General features: G+C 50.1%; 1 protein-coding gene and 1 non-coding gene across 5 annotated transcripts; both read right to left on the bottom strand.

Annotated features, from left to right (window-relative positions):
- Positions 1-206: 206 nt before the first annotated feature.
- CCNF (cyclin F) lies at positions 207-24,185 on the bottom strand. Of its 4 annotated transcripts, none has more exons than XM_049903995.1 (17): positions 24,123-24,185; positions 22,232-22,386; positions 20,907-21,013; positions 19,620-19,687; positions 17,259-17,452; positions 15,698-15,751; positions 14,951-15,055; positions 14,588-14,665; positions 11,356-11,507; positions 9,824-9,988; positions 8,304-8,427; positions 7,901-8,081; positions 7,019-7,106; positions 4,415-4,514; positions 4,147-4,274; positions 2,352-2,521; positions 207-1,550 (listed from the first exon to the last, which is right to left on the bottom strand). In XM_049903995.1, exons 1-17 carry the CDS (start codon positions 24,136-24,138, stop codon positions 1,084-1,086), a joined length of 2,352 nt encoding a protein of 783 aa, XP_049759952.1. In that variant the 5' UTR covers positions 24,139-24,185; the 3' UTR covers positions 207-1,083. The 4 variants fall into 4 exon arrangements, with proteins under 4 accessions (XP_049759952.1, XP_049759955.1, XP_049759954.1 ...); XM_049903996.1 differs by having other exon boundaries at positions 1,458-1,679; XM_049903998.1 differs by lacking the exons at positions 11,356-11,507; positions 19,620-19,687; positions 20,907-21,013; positions 22,232-22,386; positions 24,123-24,185 and having other exon boundaries at positions 17,259-17,292.
- On the bottom strand, positions 23,481-23,610 carry LOC126087619 (small nucleolar RNA SNORA14). Its single transcript, XR_007519799.1, has one exon. It is a non-coding gene; the product is annotated as a small nucleolar RNA SNORA14 (small nucleolar RNA).

Below are 24,185 nucleotides of genomic sequence, written 5' to 3'. Positions count from 1 at the left end.
AATCAAGAGGAGATACACAGTGACGGATCACTCCAGGACACCAGAGGGGATGGAGACAGGCTTCATGCTGTGTGGCATGACAGCTGCAAGGCTCAGTCTCTCTGTCCCTCTGCGTCTTGGTCCCCTCAGATGTTACAAATGACTTTATTTTCTGGCTAACCTCATGGGGAAAATTATTTTTGTATTAAAAAAAGCAGCAACAACGAAACCAGTTGCCGTCGAGTTGATTCTGACTCATAACTGTCTAATAGCTTGAGGGGCTTGAGTCCGATATCCCCTTTTGGGTGAGCCTAAGAACGCCAGGGACTTCTTGTCTCTGTCAAATACCCTCGATTCTTAAGTCTTCTTTTGTTTCATCTAGGAAGAGCAGTGAAGGGTAAAGACGGTAAAGGCAGCATAGAAATTCAGTGCAGAGAGTTCACGTAGATGTTGTCTGTGGGGACACGGGGATGGAAGGGCAGGCAGTTCTGGAAGAGGGGACCAGATTCCCAAGGTAGACAGGCTGGAGTGGGGAGCACAGAGCCAGGACCCCAGACCTGGCAGTCACAGCCTAGCCCATGCCGACATTCGGGGACACAGCCCCCTCATCACGGGACCCACTGCCAAATGAAGGCAGAAGCTGTCAGGCCACAGGCCAAGGTGGGCGCCAGAAAGGAGATGTGCTCCAAGCTGTCAGCAGCTCCCCCTCACGACTAGGAGGGACAAACAAGGGAAGGGGGACACTGCACAGGCTACCTGGTCCCAGGTGTTGTGGGGGCTGGGAAGACCAGGATGTGGGCTAAAGCTGCCGGAGAAGAGGCACAGGGAGAGGCAGAGCGCAGGCTTCAGGAAGCACAGCGCGATTGCTCTGGGGCTTGGCATCCTGGGAGACAGAATCTCAATGTTTCCTTCAGGTCTGGATATTTGGATGCCTGTATGGAACCCCCTGGGAAAGAAACTTGGTGCTGACAAGTTGGCCTCCCACTGCCATCCAATGGCCATGGCGGGAGGACATGGTGGCATCCATTTCAGGGCCCCCTCCCTTTTTCTCCTCAGTGAAGCAGTACCCCCAGTAAACATTCACTGCACACACCTGTGCAGCATTCACAGTGTTGGGAAGCCCAAGGTCACGCCCCCGCCACTGTGCTCTGCTGTGTGTTTCCGTTTTGCCTGTTGTCTGTGCCCGCTGCTGTCAGGGGGTTTGGGGGGACAGCACTGTAAACATGATTTCCTGGTGTTACAGCAGCAGGGGTGTGGGTTCAAGCCGCTGCCCAGAGACAGCGCTGAGGTAGGTGGGAGGGGGCCGGCATCCCTGGAGCTGGTGGGACTGGTGCTGCTGCTGATAGAGGAGTACCCTGAGGTCATGGTGTCCTTGCTCAGCCCCTGCTTGCTGCAGGGAGGGGGCTTGGCCCCTGGGGTCTGTGGGGTCTGGGGGCTTGGTGCTGTGGCAGGTGGGCCCTGGAGGGCCTCCTCCTCTGGGCAGGCCTCCTCATCACTCGACTCCTGGCAGCAGTGCTGCTCTGGGTTCAGGTAGACCATGGTGACATCAAGGACGCTGCTGGGAGCCATCACTGCGGGACACGTCAGGAGAGGTCACGCCAGCGTCAGGACACAGGGTAGACCAGAGGCCAGGCCGTGAGCTTAAAACACCCTGTGTCAGGACTACACGCCCACAACCTGGCCCACCTGTCCTGTTCCCCCTGGGTAGAAAGGGGGATGAAGGATGGCTTTCAAGCTGGTGCCCTTGTGACTCTGAGGATAGGACAGAGTGACAGCGCAATGGCGTCTAACTCACTTGAGCCACTCCAGAGGGTCACAACAGCGACTGGAAACTGGAGAGGCTGCATCCGGTCTGGGCCTCCTGTGTGAGCACTGCCCAAGGACGCTGGGGACCGGCCTCTGCACCAGCCCTGGAGGGGAGCTAGGCCCACAGAGCTGGGGAGGGCTCAGGCAAAACGCTTGTTCTAAACTTGTTCTCCTCCAGACAAAGGTCTGGCATTGGCCAGCCTGCCCAGCCCTCCTCTACAGGACACCTGGGCATGCTCCCTCCCTTCCTCCCCAAGGCATCTGGACAACTACATGACCCCTAACAGTTGCCAAACAACTCTGATTCATGGCAACTCCACAGTATCAGAGTAGAGCAACACTCCATAGAGTTTTCAGGGCTAGTTTTTTTGAAGATAGCTAGGCCTTTCTTCTAAGATGCCTCTAGATGGACTCAAACCTCTAACCTTTTGGTTAGCAGCTGAGCATTTAACTTTCTGCACCACCCAGGGATTCCTTATACAACCCCAGTGTACCCCAAACTTTCCTAGCCCACGGAGGGGGAGGGACGCAGCAGCCCAGGTGGAGGGCGGGTCCGCCGCACCTACCATCGCCCTCCTTCTCGCCCTCGCTCTCCCGGTCGCCCTCATAGCCAGAGCAGTAGTCCAGGCTCCAGTCCAGGAAGCTGCCCAGCAGCGTCTCCTCCTGGCTGGAGAGCTCAGCCGTGGGGGTGGTCACAAAGCTGCCACGGCCTTCCTGCATGCTGTTCTCCCGCTTCCTGTGGAGAGGGGGTGCATCAGGTGAGTGCAACCCTGCCCACCTGCCCACGCGCTCCTGGATGGACAACTCCCATCCGATAAGGCTAGCAGAGGCAGAAGCCCTGAGAGCAGGGTCCTAGTGGACCAAACTAAACTCGTCGTCGTGGAGTCAATTCCAACTCACAGCGACCCTATAAGACAGGGTACAGCTGCCCCATAGGGTGTCCTAGGCTGTAATCTTTACAGGAGCAGATTGCCAAGTCTTTCTCCCATGGAACGGCTGGTAGGTTCGAACTGCTGATCTTTCAGTAGGCAGCCGAGAGCTTTAACCACTGTGCTACAAGAGCTCCTTGGAAGAAGCATGATTTAGGCAAGAAAAAGGCCCCGTCAGGGTTAGGGTCCTGCCTGCCTGGCCACAGAGGGGTCTGGGCCAACTACGTGGCTCCTCTGGAAAATGGGACAACAGTGCTGGCCCTGACAGTTGTCTGATTCCAAGAGATGTGTGAGCGCTGGACACAGGGCCTGGCACCTGGCAGGGCTGCCCAGAGCTCCTGTCTAGGGGGCCGGGTCTTGCTGGGGAGGGGGTCACAAGTGGAGGGGGTGATCCCTGGGAGAAGCTGCACCAGCTGAGCAGGGCCCACTGCTTCCTGTCTGCCCCATGTCATATGTGAGGGTCTCTGCAGGCTTGCACAGCAAGGCCAGCATGCCAGGGAGGCCAGGGCCCTGGATCACAGATGCACAGATGCACCCTGGATAACCAAGGTGCTGTCTGTAAAAAGGACAGCAAGTGGCAGCCCCAGAGCAGTGACCTAATCAGTACTCAGTTCTCCAGGTTCTGGACAGTCTGGCTTCGGATGCAGGGAGAGACTGTTGTAGCTTTCCGGGGAGGAAGCAGCAGCGGCACCAGGCTGCGTCCATATCTGCTGCTTCCTAGGGGCTCCTGGGAGTTGAGGTCTGCTGCCCCAGGCCATCCACTGGCCCCACTCCCCTTGGAATCACAGAGCCGCCCCACCTGCCCTGTGCCCAGATGCAGCTGGCCTGTAGCTCCTGGCCCACCGGGGCTCGCTCACTGGTGCTCTGAAGAATCAATAATTCTGAGTGGGGTGGTAAGATGGGAGGGGAAGTCATTCCAGGAGGTCAGTTTGTGCCAAGGCACTAATATGGGGGACATGGGGTCAAGGGGAGATCAAGGTGACCGTGGCTGAGTTGAGAGAGGAGGGAAGCGCTGAGGATGGTAAATCGGGTTTCTGCTTGATGTCTAGGAGTGGCATTGACACCGTGGGGCAGAGCAGCCCAAGATGGCACCCAGGGGTGAGTGGCAGGGCATAACCCCTGTCAGGGAAGTCTTTCCTCAGAGGGGAGCAGGCTAAATGACAGAAGCAAGCCCTTAGAAGGAGAGTGGGCTTAAAGGCTGCAGACAGAGCATAAGCAGAGGCTGAGTGTTGGGATCTGGTCCCAGCTCCACCTCACGTGGGATCCAGATGCACTGTCTCAACCCACAGCCTAGTGACCTCTGCAAAATGGGGTGCTAGTACCCCGAGACTACGCAGGGACTAGATAGGACATTCAGACAGCACTGCCTCAGCACATGGGAGCTGATGTGTCGATGTTCTGTGGCCCTGTTTTGGACGTGGGATGCACTCACCGTTTGGTCCTCCTTCCAGAGGGAGAGCTGAGGAAGGCATGGATTTCCCCCGCACTGAGAAAAGACACGGGTTCTGGGTTCTCCTGTTTCATGCCTAACAACGTGCACAACTGGCTGTAGCTAATCACCTAAGAAGAAGGCGGGGTCAGTGGATGCGAAGAGGGGATGTGGAGCACATTCCACCCTGGCTCCCCTGCCTAGCAACCCCACCCTGGCACCCCCCCCAGCAACCCCACCCTGGCACCCCTGCCCTCACTCCCCCTGGTACCTCTTCCTGACTGATTCCCTCATAGCGCTTGTCCTCAAATCGCTGCTTCACAGCAGTCAGAGAAACCTGCCTGTAGTCCTTGGGGGCATCATCGTGGAAGCTGGGAAAAAGAACAGTGAGGGAGAGCCATGCAGGGGGTTCCAGGTGGGTGGCATTGATACCCTAATCCAAGAGGCTCACATTTTTAGCCTCAGCTCACTGCCATGAGGCGACAGTACACTTCTAATCAATGAGAATGTGAAGTGTGCTGCCGCTGTGCGAAACAAACATTAAATACAGTCGGCATATGATCCAGCAATTTCGCTCCTGGTCAGATAGATGCCCAAGAGAAATGAAAACCTGCATCCACACAGATCCTTGTGCATGAATGGTCATAGCAGCACTCTTTACAATAGCCAAGAAGTGGACATAACCCAAGCATCCTTTAGCTTATGTATGGATAGATACAATATGGTATTTACACACAATGGAATATTATTATTCAGCTATAAAAAAGAACGAAATTCTTGGTGGTGCCTTGGCTATCATTACTGAATGTTTTGATGAAAGGCTCTATAGAAGAATCCTGATCGAAAGGGGGAAAAAATATAGACCAGAATTTCAAATTCTCATGCAATCAGACTTTTTGGAGCCACGGAGGCTGGATGAACCCCCAAAACTATTGCCCTGAGATAATCTTTAAACCTTAAACCAAAAAAATCCCTGGAAGTCTTCTTTAAACCAAACAATTGTTTAGCTTAATTAGTAAAGAATGTCTGCCTTGAGCATTGTCCTCTTTTAAGATCTATCTATATGAGATCAAATTGACAACGGCAACTTGAAAGATTAGATAGGAACTATAGGAGGCCATGAGTTTGTTAACGGGGGAGGAACAATTTGGAAAAGGAGGGTGAGAATGGTTGCGCAAGTTGAAGACTGTAACCGATACCACTGAATTGTACATGTAGGAACTGTTGAATCAACGTATGTTTTGTTGTATATATTTTCTCCAACAATTTAAGAAAAAGAAAAAAAGAATGAAGTTCTGATACATGCTAGAACATAGATGAACCTCGAAATGAACCAGCCAGACACAATGGACAAACATTGTCTGAATCCGTTTCTATGAAAAGTCCAGAAGGGCAAATTCATAGAGACAGGAAGTCAATTAGTGGTTATCGGGGGCTGGGGCAGGGGCTGGGGCGCTAATGGGACCAGTTTTCTCTTTGGGGAGATGGAAATGTTCTAAAATTGATCATGCTAATGCTTGCACAGCTCTGTGAACATACTGAAAACCACTGAAGTGTACTACAAAAAACTCAAGTTTTTTTTTTTTTTTTTAAAGTTTAAAAACCCAGTAAAGTTTAGCTTCTAATTTATCTGGTTTAAAGAAAACCTCCATTAAGGAAAGAAAAAAACCCAAACCAGCCCTATGACAAATTTTAGTAGCTGGTGCCACCCAAGTGAAGGGGAACTGAGATGGGGTGGGGGTAGCAAGCCTTCCAGCATGGCCGCCAAAAAGAGAAAAGGGGGTGTGGGGGAGGTGACAGCCGTGCAGGAAATGGACTTGTCCTGTACCCCCCACGTAGCTCTGGCTGGGCCTCACACAGCAGTAGGCCCCTGCCTCCGGCCCTGGCCCTCTCTCCCTCTGCCTGGAACTGGTTGTCTGAGTCCCTGCCGCACTGCCTTCAAGTTTTTGCCCAGATGTCACTCTCGGGGAGCCCTGCCCCCGTTCCCATCTCCCACCCCTTCCTGCTGTATCTCCCGCTGCCCCTCACCATGTGACAGACCACACTGCCCACCTTGCCCTGGTCTCCTGGACCTAACTGTCCAGCAGGCTCTTGGTTGCTCATTGCTGTATCTGAAGCTCCTGGGTGGGGCTCTGTGAGCATGTGTGCCTTGAACCAATGAGCGCTGGAGTGCAACAGGCCAGGGAACAGCTGGGGAAGGTGGCGGGCATGGGCCTGGGTGGGCTGAGCTTAGTTCAGAGCCCACTGGGGGAAGGTGGACAGACCAATACAGATGGGATTTGATGGTGAGAGACCCCTCTCCTGCCAGCTTCTATTTCCTCAGTGAGATGGAGGTTCTATCTACCCCTAACAGCTAGATCTGAGGTTGGCATGCTTTTTCTGAAAAGAGCCAGAGTCAAGGTTTTCAGCTTGGCAAGGTATTTGGTTTGTTGTGACAACTCGACTCTCCCATTGCAGCGCAAAAGCAGCCACAGACAAAGTGGAAATGAATGAATGAATGACTGTGTGCTGATAAAACTTTATTTACAGAAACAGCTGGAGGGCTGGATTTGACCTGTGGGCTGTAGTTTGCCGACCCCTAAACTAGATGAAGGCTTGTCATATGCTGAAGTGACCAATGGTCAGGGATTGGTCTCCATGTTCTGAGGTTTTGCTGACTATAGAATCAGGTTTGGGTAGGGAGAGGTTGCTACACACTCATTGAATGTTCAGCGACAGAGTCCTGGGGTTTTTTAACGTCAACTCCCTGAAAGACTTTCCTTGCATGCAACTCACGTTGCAGGTGTGTGTTGACTGCTAGCTCTCACAAGAGAAAGCAGATTCCGTAGATGGTACATGAGGGCCCACCCGTGCTGGCCTCCTGATACAGACTCACCACTTTTTATGAAGGCTCAAGACACAGGGCACGAGGTCTTCATAGGAGAACCCGGTGAGGTCCCAGAGCTGAGGGGTCCAGGCCTGTGCTGGAGAGGAGAGCAGGCCAGGAATGAAAGGGCCGTACTAACGGTAGCTGAGCACTCATGCCCCAGCAACTCTGCCTGTTCCTTTGGGACATTTCTGGGAGCTAAGGACTTTTTTAAGGACTACGATCCCTTTACTACTATTTTGAAAACACCCCCAGATAACAAATGCATAGTCACTGCCAAAAATGTGGAACCTACTTGAGTTAGAACCAGCTTAATTGACTCTAACTCATGGCAACCCCATTTGTGTCAGAGTAGAACTGTGCTCCATGGGGTTTTCAATGGCTGATTTTCCAGAAGTAGATTGCCAGGCCTTTCTTCCAAGGAGCCTCTGGGTGGACTTGACCTTGAACCTTTTGGTTAGCGGCCAAGCCCCATTAATCATTTGCACCATACAGGGACTCCACTTTAGCTAGATATTTTTAGATGCGGACAAGTCAATTCTGATTCATTACAACCCCATGTGTGCAGAGCAGATGTGCTCCATAGGGTTTTCAAGGCTGTGACCTTTTGGAAGCAGATTGTGAGGCCTTTCTTCCGAGGCACCTTTGGTTGGTTTCAACCACCAACCTTTCAGCTAGTAGCTGAGTGCTTATCCATTTGCCCCACTCGGGGACTCCAGTTAAGCTAGGACCCCCTCTAATCTCAGCCCCCAGAAAGAACTGCTGCTGGGTTGTTCTCAGGAGCTTCCCTCCCCCCAAGAGATGGACTTAGTTCTATCTTTTCCCTCCACCTGCTTGTGTCCTGGGCATCTCCATCTTGACCCCTGGGACCCCTGGGCACCAGCTCCTTACTCTGCCCATGTATCAGCCTGGCCAGGAGCAGGGCGGCAGCTGCCAGGTGGGCAGGGGCGTAGGCAGAGAGGCTGGTGTGTAGCAGGGAAAGCTCGCATAGCAGGCTGCACAGGTGCTGGGTCCTGCGTGCCATGGGGACCAGCGCCATCAGGACATCTTTGTAGTCGACCACGGTGGGGATCTGCACAGAGCGGGAGGCGGATGCTGAGCCTGTGGCATTCACAGGGCTCCCCTGCCTGGTCGCTCAAGCTCAGGGCGCCAAGGTGTGAGAGGCGCATGCAGCTGGCAGGTCCTGGCCCCGCAGCCCCCGCCAGCCCCATGCCCGAAAGCTCAAAGCTACATGAAGGCTCCTGGCCCTGCCCTCCAGTGTGGCCTCCAGCAGCCAAGGAGAAAGGCTGCTCACCCGGATCTTCCCCTCCAGGGCAGCGACGATCTCGCCCATGGTCCTCACCAGGTCTTCATACTTGTAGGTGTTGTCAGTGAGCCACACGGCCTCTCGGATCGTCAGGATCTCCTTGCTGATGAACCTGAAACGTGCATGGGGAAGGGTTCTCAGCACTGAGCCCAACCTCCCATGTGGCAGGTATAGGGCTCAGGGCACCACAGGAGCTTCCGGGATGGACAGAGGAAACTCTTCAGGCTTCCATGACAATAGGAGGCTCACAATGAACTTGTCTGCCTGTGGAAGACCAGGGGACATGAAAAGGGGAGACTGTAACAAGGTGCCGGAAGGGAAAGAGGGATGAGACAACAGAGCTAGTTGAACAGTGTGGAATGGTGGGAGGGAACAAACCAAACACACAAATATCTTCCTAGGAGCCCCAATGATCTTGCTGTCCTCTTAGTAACTTCAGAATCATAATTTCTATGATGCACTTAGTAACTGAAATGCCCTGCCTACGACAGCATCTATCAAACAAGCATAGACGACTGAAGCTGAGGAGGCGGGGTCACCCCGACTAGGAGCTGGATGGCAGAAGGTTTTAGGCTCCCTAAGAAGGTGGGTGCACACCCAGGGATTCTGACTGTCCCTAGCAGTGGTCACCCTGTTCTCTACTCCCCCTCAGTACCAGTGCTCAGGAACACACTGGTCAAGCTCCCATCAGAAGGATGCCTTCCCTGGGAGGATAGCCTGGGGCCAGATCCTCGGCTGCCTGGTCTTGGGGACCCTGCAGCTCCTAGGGAGGGAAGGCTGCAGTGCCTGGATTGGAATTCTAAAGCCAAAAAGGTGAACCATGAGCAGGGTTCTGAGGGCCTGTGCCTGGGTGCAAGGTGGGACAGCACAGTGGGTGTGATTCAGAGTGTTTGGTGGGTGGGGCTACCCTAGAAGGAGGGCATGGTCAGTGCTTAGTAGGCGAGGCCACACTGGGAGAAGGGTGTGCCCACCACTGAATATCCATGGCCTGTGAGTGCCACCTGCAGGGAGTTGGTGGGGACAAGAGGCCCACTAACTGAAGGATGAGGGGAATGGTGAGGGTGAAGACTTGAGAGCTCTTTATGTGATCTCAAGTCCCTCCCACGTCTCTGTTTGCCCTTGGGGCCAGGAGCAGCAAAATGGCACCTCTCGTGCCTGGACGAGACCACCTTCCAACTCCCGAGACCTCGTGCTGGGAGCAGCTCCCTAGATACAGGTGTCCCTGTGGAGTGGCCATCCACACCGAGTGCTGAGTCTGAGTGCCCTCCACTGCCCAGGGGATGCTTGGCTTCGACACTCCCCAAAGTCGAAACCACTAAATAATGAAGGGGACACCCAGGGGCTGGTCACTTAGACCCAGCCTTGAGCGTGGATGGCTTGGTGCACAATTCAATCCATAACGTCATCTAAGACCCAGTTAGGGAGCCACATGCTGCAAGCAGCAAGGTAGTAGCTTCTTAAAAGAAAGTTCTGGAATCTAGAACAGGCAAATGGAGGGAGTCCCTCACCTGGTGCAGATGACCATGCAGGCGATGCCCAGCAGCTGGAGCTGGTGCCGGGGCACCAGCCTCCGCCGTAGGTAACGGTCCACGCACTCCACAGTCAGGTGAAGGCACAGGCTTGTGAAGTCCTTCATGGTGGCGACCTCCACCAGCCAGTCGATCAAAATGTACCTGTGGCAAGAGGACAGATGGCCTGGTAAAAAATGGGCAAAAGACCTGAACAGACACTGGTGCAAACAAGACATACGCATATGAAAAAGAGCTTAACATCATTAGTCATCAGGGAAATGCAAATCAAAACCACATGACATACCAGCTCACACCCACCAGAAAACCACGAGTGTTGGCGAGGACATGGAGAAATTGGAACCCTCATCCATTGCTGGTGGGAATACAAAATGGTACAGTAGCCACGGAAAAGTGTAGCATTTCCCCAAAAACTTAAACATAGAATTACCGTACGACCCAGCAATTCCGCTCCTGGGTATATACCTGAGAGACTTGAAAGCAGAGACTCAAGCAGGTACTTGTACACTAATGTTCACTGTAGCACTGTTTACAATAGCCAAAAAGTGGTAACAACCATGTGTTCGTCAATAGATAAACAGATTAAGAAAATCTGGTCTATCCATACCCAAACCAAAACCAAACCCATTGCTCTCAAGTCGATTCCAACTCATAGTGACCTTTAGGACAGGGTAGACCTGCCACATAGGGTTTCCAAGCGGTAATCTTTATGGAAGCAGGCAACCACATCTTTCTCCAGTGGTGTGGCTGGTGGGTTCAAACTGTCAACCTTTTGGATAGCAACCAAGTGCTTAACTGCACCACCAGGGCTCCTTTCTATCCATACAATGGAGTATTATTCAGGCATAAAAAGAAATGACGTCCTGATAAGTATCGCAACATAGATGAACCTTGAAAACATACTCAGTGAAGTAAGTCAGTCACAAAAAGACAAACATTGTATGACCCAACTTATATCAAATATCCAGAATAGGCAAATATAAGGAGTACTGGTGGCGAAATGGTCAAATGCTCTGCTGCCAACAGAAAGATAGATGGTTTGAACCCACCCAGCGGCTCCATGGGAGAAAGACCTGGAGATCTGCTTCCATAAAGATTAGAGCCAAGAAAACCCAATGGAGCAGTTCTACTCTGTCACATGGGGTTGCTGTGAGTTGGAATTGACTCAATGGCACCTAGCAACAACAACAGGCAAACGTATAGAGAAAGAAAGTAGGTTAGAGGTTACTAGGGGCTGATGAGGGGAGGAATGGGAAGTTATTGCTTCAAAGGTATACAGTTTCTGTTTGGAGTGGTGAAACTTTTTTGGAACTAGATGGCGGTGGTTGTACACCACACAGACACGGATACAGAAAAACATACACATACACAAACAGGGGAATCCTGGCAGGGTTGGTAAAGGGACGTCAGGTGCCCTGTGATGGTTACTGAGGTTAAATAGAAACCAGGGCCCCTCTGCCCTGAGGCTCACTGTTCCTCTGCCTGCTGGAAGCTGTGGCCTGGACACCTACCTCATCATGTCGTTGAGCCCCTTCTGCACAGAAAAGATCCGCTGCTTACTGGTGGCGCGGGAAGCCTGGAAGAGCTGGCAGACGATCTCACTGCAAGCTTTCTCCTCTAGGCCAAGCTGGCTCCCATTTGCACAGGCTTTGGCCAAGGACAGCTATGGGTGAGAACAGCAAGCCAGGCGTGAAGCGCCGGCATTGTGAGGCCTCCTGTCTCAGAACACATGGGTCTCTGCGTGGTACAAATGCTTAAGTGCCCAACAGGAGCCTTGGTGGCTCTGTGGGAGAAAAGATCTGGCAGTATGCTCCTGTAAAGATTACAGCCAAGGAAAACCTTTGTAGTCATTCTACTCTGTCACATGGGATCACTATAAGTTGGAATAGATTCGATGGCACACAACCATAGAAGCATCTATTTTAATCACACTTTCTACCTGCAAAACTATGTCGAGAAAAATACGTATTTTCAGAAGTAACTAGCTATCCACCCCAAACACACACAGAGAATATATACACTGGCTAATAGGACTGGCCCCAAACATCTCGTTCCACCTTGCTTCACTGGCTAGGTGTGCACATGGAGCACAGCTGTCTCCTCTTTCTTGAGCCTCTCCTCAGGGCTTTTGGATGCCTGTTGTTAGTTGTCATTGAGTCGATTCCGACTCACAGTGACCCCATGTGTGTGCTCCACAGGGTTTTTAGTGGCTGATTTTCCAGAAGTAAATCACCAGGCCTTTCTTCTGAGGCAACTCCAGGTAGGTTCGGATTGCCAACTTTTCAGCTAGTAGTTGAGAACTTAACCACATGAACCACCCCGGGACTCCTTTTGGATGCCTACCAGGGTCTTACTGTTCTTATTGATTAGCTTCAGCTTCCAATAGAACCACACAGGTATATTTCTTCTAAGTCTGTTGACCATCATTTTGGGCATAAGCATTACAAGGTCTGTGACTCGCCAGCTGTTTACCTATCGCTTTGATGCTTTTGAGCTTAGAGGACTCTCCTACCAGCCCTCAGTGGGGTGACAGGTCACAAGCTCTGACCTACCTGACAAAGGAGGGCTTTCTTTGGTTTGTCTAGACACAACAGCTTGTCTGCAGCCCCCAGGTGAGAGTGTAAAGGCTCCCTCTCTCTCTCTCTGAGAGGGGCCAGGTTCACGACCACGAAAAACTTCTGCCGGGAGTTGCCTTCTGCTGACTTTGATTTTCCAGGACCGCCTCTTCCAATAGTTTTCCTGTTTTGCAAACTATACTTCATTTGAAAGTATATGAATCACCCATTTCTGGCTCAAATTTATCTTTTGCGCTGCATTTTCCTTAGTTGCATTTTTGCAATTTCAGCAAAATGCCTTTCCACAAATCATCCTGGCAGTCTGGTCTGGCTGTCTTTCTTTCTGGGCCTGTTCCTATTTTCCTACCGGGACCCTGAGGGGTACAGAGAGGTGGTGCTCCCATGGCTAACGGACCCTGGGGGGGTCTACCCCCTGGGAACAGGAAGCAACAAAAATTGCATTGTACTGTTGAAGGACACTGTTGAAGAATCAATCATAGATAATTCCAAGAATTTAAAGTTTTTGGTATGTAACTATAGAACATTTCAAAACTTTGTTGTCAAAGGGTTACTTTGTCTGCCTGAAAAAGTTTAAAGAACATACCACAAAATGCTCACTGTTTATCTCTGAGTGATGCGTTTGCAGAGGGTCACAATTTTCTTTCTCTCCTTCCTTCCCTTCTTCCCTCTCCTTCCTTTCTCCTTGCTCTTCTTTCTTCCCTCCCTCTCCCTCTTCTTCCTTCTCTCTCCCCTCCTTCCCTCTTTAATTCCTTTTACCTTCTTGTTCATTGCTTTTCTGATGTTTCAAAAATGAGTAAGCAATTAGAACAATAAATCTGTGTCTATGTACTTTGGTGAAAAGGAAGAAATGCTGAAAAAATGCCCTTTATGGCGGGAAGCCACTACTAGCTTGTCAAATCACAGATGCAAGCTTCCGTAGGAATCTGCCCTAAGAGACATCTACACATGCGCAAAGTGACAAGTAAACGTTTCTTCTGGCAGAGATGAGAAGCCACTGAATGTCCACCCACAGGGGACCAAAGAAACGCTGCTTTGTCTGCGCAGTGGGAGGAGAAGACAGTAAGGACACACGTATTGAGGCAGGAAGATCTCCAAGATCCATTACTCGGTTAAAGAGAACAGGCAGGGACAGAACAGAGTATAAAGGATGCTGTTGCTATTGGGTGCCGTCAAGTCGATTCCGACTCATAGCGACTCCATGTGACAGAACAGAATTGCCCATAGGGTTTTCTAGGCTGTGATTTTTACTGGAGCAGATCTCCAGGTCTTTCTCCTGAAGATCTGCTGGGTGGATTCAAACCACCAACCTTTTAGTAGCCCAGCACTTAACCACTGTGCTACTAGGGCTCCTTATAGAGGATGCTACCATTCATACAGGAAAGGGGGAACCTAAGAACGGTAATTTGTGTTCGATGGCATATCCATAATGAAGTACTGGAAAGACTGACCAGAAACTCAGACATGCTTTATATTTTACCACAATTAAAAAAAATAAATAAACTCACAGACCCTGTGAAGGGGAAGAGGAGGCACAGGTAGATGACACAGGTGTGGAAGAACGCTCCACACGTTACCTTTTAATACTGTTTTGATTCTCCAACCATGTAAAGGAATTAATTACTGTTATGGATTGAATTATGTGCCCCCAAAATATGTGTTGTAAATTCTACTATACCTGTGCTTATAATCCCATTTGGGAATAGGGTTTCCTTTGCATGTTAATGAGGCAGTATTAGTGTAGGGCGTGTCTTAAATCAATCTCTTTTGAGATCTAAAACAGCACTTGAACCAAGCACAGATGGGGAGGGTAATGCCACGTGAGATCTACAAAGAACCATGAAACGGAAGCTGAAGAGACAAGAACCTTCCCCAGACCCAACAGAGAGAAGCCTTCCCCTAGTGCCAGCACCCTGAATCAGGACTTCTAGACTCCTAAACAGTGAGAAGATAAATTTCTGTTTGTTAAAGCCATGCACATATAGTATTTCTGTTATAGCAGCACTAGATACTACGAAGGAAAATTTAATTTAATAAAATAAAGAGAAAGAAGATTCTGACAGGTGGTTGTGGCCTTGGAGAAAGAGGCTGCCCTCCTCCTGCCCCCATGTTCCCACACATCCTCCAAGAGAGGGTCCCACACACCCTGCCTCCATGGCACCAGGCCTACCTGTGCTTCCCAGCAGCCTTTGGCAGCATAGTCCCTGAGTTTCCGGAAGCTGTGGAGGAACCTTCCAGGATCGGACATCTGTTGACAGAGAGTCTTTACATACCATGCCTTGGGGGAACACAGAACTGACAGTGCATTCTTAAACATTTTCACCCCACAGCCCCAGAGGCCCCTGACTCACTGGAACCCAGGCCCTTGTCTCCCAAATGGCAGTGGTCACTTCCGGGCCATGCCAAAACCTCACTGACAAGGGGCCCCTGGGCCCGAGGGGCCTGGGAGTGGTGAAAGGTCCTCCCTGATGCCAACAGAGCCTCGTCTGAGGGTCCATTTAGAGGCAGCTCCTTTGCACCTGCGTCTACTCACCTCTGTCCTCTGGTCACGCTCCCAGAGCAGGTATGCGCTGGGCAAGCAGCCCTGGCTGGCGGACTCTGCAAACAGGGTAAGGGCCTGCTGCTGCTTCTCTTCATCCTGCAATGAGCGCAAGCACGGTGCATTCTTCCCTTGTCCCGTCCGTCCGCTTAGTCATTCTGCAACCCCCTTGGACCGTGGCTGTGCCAGCCACCAGCTTCTAAGTCATCACACTCATTGCTCTGTCTTTAGTGAGCAAGCAAATAAAAATCAGAGCAAACACGGCTTCTCTGATACACTGAGGGCAGTGGGGCTCGATGGTGGAACTTTTACTTTCCATGTGGGAGACCTGGGTTCGATTCCCAGTCAATGCACCTCACGTGCAGCCACCACCTGCCTGTCAGTGGAGGCTTGCTTGTTGCTATGATGCTGAACAGGTTTCAGTTAAGCTTCCAGACTAAGATGGAGTAGAAACAAATGCCTGGCAACCTATACTTCCAAAAATCATCCCTAAGAATTTTCCCTATGAAAACCCTGGGGAGTATAGTTCTGTTCCGACACATACGGGATTGCCATAAGTCGGAGTCAACTTGTGGCAGCTGGTTTTTGGTCTGTGGCTCTGGGATTTCCTTTCACTTCCTTTCTGGCTCTTGGGGGAGTAGCACACAGATGAGGTACTGCTGCAGCATTTGGCCCCATGCTCACCTGAGCCGGGGATGTGGTGACAGACCCACATCCATGTGCAACGAGCACCCCACTCACCTCGAAGAGGCTCAGCACCCTCCCCAGACAGTGCAGGATGGCTGCGCGATGGGCCTGGAGAAAAGGAAGAAGATGGGCACTGTGGAATTAACTGTGTCCCCCCAAATATGTGCTGTAAACCGTAAACCCCTGTACCTGTGGCTGTAATCCCATTTGGGAATTGGACTTCGTTACAGTAATGAGGCCATATCAGCATAACGTGAATCTTAAACCAATCACTCCTGAGATACAGAGAGCTGATTAGGCGCTGTTAGTTAAGCACTAGGCTGCTAAACAAAAGATCGGTGGTTCAAACCCATGTACCAGCTGTGTGGGAGAAAGGCCTATCGATCTGTTTCCATAAAGATTATAGCCAAGAAAACCCTATGGGGCAGTTCTACTCCATCCTACAGGGTCGCTGTCAGTTGGAATAGACTTGATGGCACCCAACAATAACAGGCATAGAGAAGGAAGCACAAATGGAGGGTGTAATGGACTGAATTGTGTCCCCCCAAAATATGTGTCACCTTGGTTAGGCCCTGTGTAGTTGTCCTCCATTTTGTGATTTTCCTATGTGTTATAGATCATAATCTCTGCCTGTGGTTAAAGGGATTACTCAGGTTGCCTCCCAGATCCAAAAGGGAGTTTTCCTGGGGTGTGGCCTGTACCACCTTTATCTCTCAAGAGATAAAAGGAAAGGAAAGCAAACAGAGAGTGGGGGACCTCACACCACCGAGAAAGCAGCACCAGGAGCAGAGCGCATGCTTTAGACACAGGGTTCCTGAGCCTAAGAAGTTCCTCAACCAGGGGAAGTTTGAGGACAAGGAATCTTCCTCCAGAGCCAACAAAGAGAGGAAGCCTTCCCCTGGAGCTGACACCCTGAATTTGAACTTGTAACCTAACAAGATTGTGAGAAAATAAGTTTCTCTTTGTTAAAGCTATCCCCTTGTGGTATTTCTGTTATGGCAACACTAGATGACTAAGACAGAGGAAAAGATACATGCTACACAAATATCACCAAGGAACTGTGCAACAGAAGCTAAAAGAGATAAGGACCTTCCCCCAGAGTCGACGGAGGAAGAGAGCCGGAGCCCTGAATTTGGACTTCTAGCCTCCTAACTGTGAGAAAATAAATTTCTATTCACTAAAGCCATCCACTTGTGGTATTTCTGTTATAGCAGCACTAGATGACTAAGAAGGAGAGGAGGGGAAGTGGGGTTCTCTGCAGGGACAATGTCCAGTAGGGTACTCTGCCCTGTCTTGGCATCCTCGTGGCCCCTGCCTGTGGCCCTGCTGCCCGACCCACCCCCCAACGCAGAGTACCAGCCCTCACTTCAGCTTCAACCTCTTAACTGAGTGAGCCTGCATGTCCACCCAGAACTCTGCAGCTGGCCCCTCATCTGAGCCCTGGCCCCTTGCTCTGCCACCCCCTCCTCCATATCTGCCCCCCTCAGCTTCTCCACCTCCACTTCCCTCAGGCCTAGTTTTAACTTCCATAATGGAGTCAGCTCCCACCTCGCAGCCACCCACGTGCTCACCAACCCAGATGGCAGTGCAAACCCTGGTGCCACGTGTCACTCACCCTCTGCAGCTGGCACTCGGTGTGGAGGCTACCGTGAACCACAGCCTTGCAGCAGCTCCCGGAGTCTGACCAGGGTGGGCGGATGAAGAGCCAGATGAAGGGTGTGGCACCCATGTTCAGGCGCTCGGCAAGGCTGAAGAAGCGTGAGGCCTTCAGCCCGTTCACTTCCGCACGGGCCTCATCGGACACGGACACTGCAAAGACGGACAGGAGGTGCCCCGGGGCATGGGATCCAGAATGTTCTCCACAGTCATTTCTGAAAGTCTCAAAACCTCAGCCCACTGTAGCTCAAAGTTGCTGGGGTTTTAGGTGAAAATCTCCTTCCAGGGTGAGGGCTTGTTCCTTTGTTACAGGTATAGGACAGGTTTTTTTTTTTTTTTTCTTATCATGGTAAAAATAAATATAACAAAACATTTGTCATTTCAACCATTTTTAAGCATACAATTCAGTGACATTAATTATGGTCACCATCTTTTTGATAAAAGATTCCATAGAAGAATCCTGATCTAAAGGTGGGAAAGTGTGAAACAGAATATAGAATCCACTTTCTGGAGCTACTGAGGCTAGATGAACTTCTGAAACTATTGGCCTGAGACAATCTTTAAATCTTAAACGAAAAAATATCCCCTGAAGTCTTCTTTAAACCAAACAATAGCTTAGCTTAACTAGTAAAGAATGTCTTTGTTGATCTACATGGGATCAAATTGATAACAGCAACTTGAAAGGTTAGATAGGAAACTTATTGGGTAGTGAATTTATGTTAATGGGGTAGGAATAACCCAGAAAAGGAGGGTGAGTGGTTGCACAACTTGAAGAATGTACTCAATGTCACTGAATTGATTACATGTAGAAATTACTGGTATATGGTTTTGCTGTTATACAACATTGTGAATATTCTTTTGCTGTGTACATTTTCAACAACAGATAAATTACATTGCCACATTATACAACCATCACCACTATCTGTTTTCAAATATTTCATCTCCTTTAACAGAAACTCAGTGCCCCGTAAGCACTGAGTCCCCCTCCCACGCCCCCTCTACCTGCTCCTCCTAACCATTAACAAACTTTGGTTTCTCTGCATTTGCCTACTCTAGAGAATTCATAAAACTGTCATTGTTTGCTATGCAGTCAATTCCGATTCATAGTGGCTCTGTGTGACAGAGTAGAAATTCCCCATAGGATTTCCTAGGCTGTAATCTTTATGGGATCAAATCATCAGGTCGTTTCTCCTACAGAGCCACTGGTGGGTTCAAATCCCCGACCTTTCGGTCAGCAGGTAAGTGATTAGCCGTTGTGCCCACTGGAGTCATACAATCTTTGTCCGTCACCTGCTTCACACCTGGAGCAGTGGCTGCCCATGTCTCTGACTTCTAGAGCAGATGTGCCCCACAAACGGTGGCTGAGGACAGGCGCCCATGCCCATGTGGGCTGTGGGCTTCACTACATACAGGGAGGAGGCTGGGCAGGGCTGGCTGGTTTCCCAATTCTGTGTCTGTTCAGAACCATTCTTTACTCTTTAAAAGTGAACGGTTTGCTCAGTGAGATAAGCCAGACACATATGGACAAATGTTGTATAATCCCACTTATTTGAAACATCTACATAGGCAAATGCATAGAGACAAAAAGATTAGGGGTTCCCGGGGCCTGTGGGAGGTGCGGAGGGGTTCCGGATGATGGGCCCTGAGTTTCTATCTAGGGGCAAGAAAAAGCCTGTACACAGGTGGTGGTGATGGTTACATGACACTGTGAATGTACTTATTGTTGGGTGCTGCTGAGTCAATTCGGGCTCAGAGAGACCCCATGTGACAGTGTAGAAGTGCCCCATAGTGCGTCTATATATGCCACAATGAAAATGCCCATCGGTCGGAGGAGGGATAGCTAACCTGTGAATAACAGTGGAATACCTAAAGGTAGTAAGTTAATAAACCAGAGTGAAGTGTACCAAGACATCATTAAAAATACTATTTTAAAAAGGCAATTGTAAAATAACAATTGTAATATATATATATTTTAACTCAAATTGCAGTTTTATTGCACGTTTAATTTTTTTTAAATAAACATAATAGGCCATACAAAGATTGTTTAAATTGGAAATTTATGAAAGCTCAAAGCTACTATAATGGGAGAAAAATTATAACTCCTACTTATAAAGCTTTGAGGTAATGTAATCATGTAGCATTTTTTAAAAAACATATGAATGCAACACAAAGTCTCTTTCTCTTTCCTTATTATAACTCCCCATTCTCCTTCTCCCCCAGCCCCTAGCAACCACCAATTTGTTTTTGCAAAGACTGCTTCTCATTCTAAAACATTAGTCCCCACGGGGGAAGCCACGGCCTCCTCCCTGAAAGCACTTACAGCCTTCATTGTAGAGGTAGGCTATGCCGAGCTTCACAGCAGCTTCAAAATTTCCCTTTTCAGCAGCCCTAAAACATTCAGAACATAAATATCACCATATTTTATTCCACAAAGGGTTATGTACTACCATTCCACTTAGAGATGGAATGCTTGTTTTTTCTGAACTTTTTTTTTTTTTCTAGGAAACAGTCAAATATCAATTGTCCATCACATGCTGCAATATGGATGAACCTTGAAAACTTTATGATACATCCAAGAAGCCAGACCCAAAAGAACCACATGTTGCATAATTTTATTTATAAGAAGTGTCCAGAATAGGCAAATCCATAGAGACAGAAAGTAGAGTAGTGGTTGCCTAGGACTTGGGGGAAAATGGAGAGTGACTGCTAATGGGTACGGGGTTTCTTTTTGGGTTAATGAAAATGTTCTGGAATCAGACATAAGTGATGGCCATACGACTCTGTGAATATACAAGAAGCCACTGAATTGTAAATTTAAGTGGGTGAATTGTATGGTATGTGAATTATCTTGCAATAAGAAAACATATACATTAATTTTCCAGAAGCAGCTCGAGCGCAGCCAAAGCGATATTGGCACCCTGTACCGTGGGCTCTGGCTGGGTTTTAGGCAGCTCAGGAGGAGGAGTGAGCTCTCCAACGAGCCCTCATCTGATTCCTCCTAGCTTTTTCCTCACTAGGTATGTGAGCCTAGGCGAGGAGAAGCCCCTCCAGAGTTTTGCTTTCCTAGGTTGATTAATGAGGAAGCTCAAGCCGATCCCGGGTCTAAGGGCAGCCTGCCTGGACATCAGCACACTTGGACTGTTAGCCTAGTGGTTGGTGTGTGTGTGGCGGAGGGGGGGCAGGGGATGTTGCTTATAGGCTTCAGGTGCCCTCATATCCCCTCTGGATCCTGACATGGCCAGGTAGGTGGGGACCAGTCAGTGAGTGAAACAGAACAGAACCTAAATCCCTTGGTTCTGATCAAAGATAAAAAGGCTGGAGCAGTGTCTCTGCACATAGCTGACTCATTGTGTCTGAGTCACATGGGATGGGTCCCAGGACTGCTGGGATCCCACAGTGACTAATAAAAGTGCCAGGCCTATGTGGGCGGTATGGTTTATGATACATGGCTGCTTCTGAAGTTGTGTGACTCACAGCATATCTACCATCCTCAGCTGCACCCTTGGTGGTCAGTCAATGTCGTGGCCGAGTTAGGCCACAGAACATGCTCCCAAGCCAGAGGAGGACCTAGGGTGGGAGATGATAAAGCCACTCTCGGGACAGGTACCTTTCAAACAGCTCGAGGTTCTCTGGAGAAGGCCACAGCTCCTGGAAACTGGCACAGGCCCACACGCTGGTATGGTTGTCCACCAGGTACTTCAGGTGGGAGTGTACCTGCAGAGCAACGGAAGCCAGGTGGTGGGTCATCATGGGCCATGTGTAAGACCCACTCCAAGAGGCTCTTGAAGACAAGAAGTTGCCTCTTACAGGGTGCCCCAACTCCCTTCCAATCCCAAATAGTAAAAACCCCAGTCTGTGTATAAAAATTATAGTTGCTTTCAACTCAGAAGATAGCCTAGATGTGAGTTTCTCTGTGGCTCTAAAGTGGGGACAGAGGTCCTGGGGAGGGGATAACCACCTAGGGAGAGAGGAGATGACAATACCTCTGCCAAGGTGTACACCTGCAAGGAGCCAATGCTAAAGCAGGCAGGTAGGGCATGCTGCTTTGTGCTTCTCTACCTGGGGTCTTGCTAGAGAGAGTGGGGCATGGAGCCTGGAGGTCATGGGAGCTCAAAGAAAGACTGTCACAAACGTGGCAGCAGCCTTAGGTAGAAACGTGGAGCTTTCTGCCCTGGGCAGAAGGAGGAAGGGACCAGGTCAAGCAAGCATTTCAGGCTGGAAACTTCCCACTGCAGAAACACAGCAGCCGGTGGGCTTGGTCAAGTGACACGTGACCACACTGAAAGCAGCTTTGGGAGTCAGGGACATGGGTTCTTGTTGGAGACTTCCTATGAACTCGCTGTCTGACCTTGCTAAGTCATTCAAGGAGCCCTGGTGGTGGAATGATTAAGCGATTGGCTGCTTGGCAGTACAAACCCACCCAGTGGCTCCATGGGAGAAAAGACCTGGTGATTTGCTTCCATAAAGATTACAGTCAAGAATACCCTATGGGGCAGTTCTACTCTGTTACATGGGGTTGCCCGGAGTTGGAACTGACTTGACAGCACCTAATAACAAGTCACTCAGAGTGAGTGACTTTGATGCTATGGTTCCAATACTGACAAAATAATTACTAGGGTCCCTTTCAGTGCTGAATGTCACATGGAGTTTGACCTCAAAGGTATATTTTTATTCTTTTTAATACAATTTTATGTCTTAAGTGATGCAAATTCACCTCCATCAAAAGGTGCTCTCCCAACTGAAATAGGTATTGTGGTGAACTATCAGAGTGGAGGCTTATAGTGCTCATTTAAGCTTTCTTGCCATGGGAAACCTTCAAGCAAGTACTAACCATACCATTCTCGTGCCCTCTGCCCTCTTCAGAGCCCACATTTTCTGACATTTAAAACACAGGGACTCACTAGAATGACACACGATGCCGGGGCCACTTACAGCTCTGACAGCGAGGATGTCCCCAACAGGAAGCCACTTCATGATGTGAAAGAGCACATCTTCAGGGAGACTCAGGATGGTTAGGTTTCGGGGTCTCTTTCTTATTCTTCGCTTTGTAGGATAACAGAAGCACTTGGCGCACCTACAACGGATCACTTAAGAAAAAAAATAACCTGGATGGTATAAGCAATGTATTGGAAGGGAGCTAAGATGATGTGAAAAGTTTTATCTGAAGATGATTGAGACATTACTGTCCCCTACCCCACAAAAGAAGAAACTGGCCATATTTCTATTTCCAAGTAAAAGGCTAAGTAAAAGAGTGGTGTTAAATGAATTAGAGAAGACATAATCATTCCTTCAGACATTCAGCAAATGTTTACAGCAATGGTGGATATCACGTCACTTGGCTATGAGGAAACTTTGTTGTTCAGAACCCAGATGACAACTGGGAAGGAAAAAACCAGCCAACATTGGTGACAGTTGTCCTTGCACTTTACTCAGGGAAGCCCCTCAGACCCTCCTTACTGGGTTTATTTAATTCTATTTTCACAAGACTAAAAAGTCTCGTGTCCAATCAATATCTGTGGCCTTGAAGAGTCTGGTTTTTGAGTCCAGAATCAGGAATTTGGGCATTGCAGAGAAAAGCTGAGACATGGAAGCCAGGCCAGGCTGGTCTGATCCACAGCCGGGCTATGCAGCCCACTGAATGGCAGTCAGGGGCTGTCCAGCCTGAGTCTCTGTGTCCTTTGCTGTAAGATGGGGAGATGACAGCTACTCAGCAAGTTGTTGTGGGGATCCCAGCACAAAACCCAGACCCACACAGGTGCTGTCATTAAAGGTGAGACAGGCCCTTCACTCACTCGGCTGCCCATCCATGTGTCCTGGATGGCACAGCTACTTCTATTCCAGCAACTCTTTCCTAATTCTAACCATATAACCTTATTACATCTCATTTCATAGGAAGATAGAAATCCTCAGACAGAACCTCAAGATCCTGCCACGACAACTACAAACTTACCTGTTTACTCCCTTCCTTTCCACCTGTCCCGGGTGGAAGAGACTGCTCTGCCCTATCTAGGGAGAATTCTTCCAGCTGAGCTGGGTAGACCCCATTCCCTCCCCAGGGATTTTGCTCTAGCAATTGCCTCCCCACTCCTTCTCTTTGCTCTTCTACATTGTTGCCAAAAAAGATGCTTTCCAAATTCAAAGCAGATCATTAGGTCTTGGAGCAAATTCAACTTCTCCTAAGAGATGTGGCAGGTATGAAATAAGGCTGAGCCACAGGTCCTGCGCAGCCCTTTGGATCTCCCTGCTATTTCTGCAGCATTCGCTCATATCTTTGAAGCACAGCTGAGCCACCAAGGGGTTTAAGAATGCTATCCCTCTCTCTTCAGCTATGTCTTCCTACCAACAGTTAAGTGTGGGCAAAAAGCAAACGCCCACAGGGATTCTACCGAAGGCTTTCCTCATTCTCTATGAAGGCCGTTGCTAATGCTTCTCAGCATAACAAGCAGTGAGGTCGCAGCCCCGACACGTGCCGGGCTCCGGGGCACGGTTTGACACGAAGGGGGTCCCACTGCGCCCCGCCGGCCAAAGGACCTGGCCGAAGTCCGCGCTGGGTGGCCGGTGCTGGCGCCCCCTGCCCACGCCGAACCCCCGGAGGACGTCAGCGGTGGCCCAGCTCCGCAGGGGGAGCCCAGCGGGTGGGGAGCTTACCCCCGGCGCGCTCGCACCGGCCCCTCGTCCACGCGGCCCGATCGTCCCAGCCGAGGGCGCCAACCCGGCATTTAAACCGCGGCCGGGCGGGCTGGGCTCGGCCTTGGCGCACCGGACCGGCCTCCGTTGACACTACCCTCCGGCCTGGGGCCCGCTCCTGCCGCCTAGCACTCACCGCCGCCGCTGCCCATCGCCACCGCCCGCTTGGCCAAGCCAGCCGGTGAGTGCCGAGCTGGGA

Source organism: Elephas maximus, chromosome 12 (genome assembly GCF_024166365.1).
Source record: "Elephas maximus indicus isolate mEleMax1 chromosome 12, mEleMax1 primary haplotype, whole genome shotgun sequence".
In the NCBI taxonomy this organism is placed as follows: Eukaryota; Metazoa; Chordata; class Mammalia; order Proboscidea; family Elephantidae; genus Elephas; species Elephas maximus.
The sequence above is the reverse complement of the archived record's forward strand: the minus strand, read 5'-3'. Positions and strand labels throughout refer to the sequence as shown.

Coding starts and splice junctions, on each gene's coding strand:
- CCNF (XM_049903995.1), bottom strand. Junction 14,666..14,950: donor AGCGTGACCAGAGGACAGAG/GTGAGTAGACGC, acceptor CTCTGTCAACAG/ATGTCCGATCCTGGAAGGTT. Junction 8,082..8,303: donor CCCTGGAGGGGAAGATCCGG/GTGAGCAGCCTT, acceptor CGCTCTGTGCAG/ATCCCCACCGTGGTCGACTA.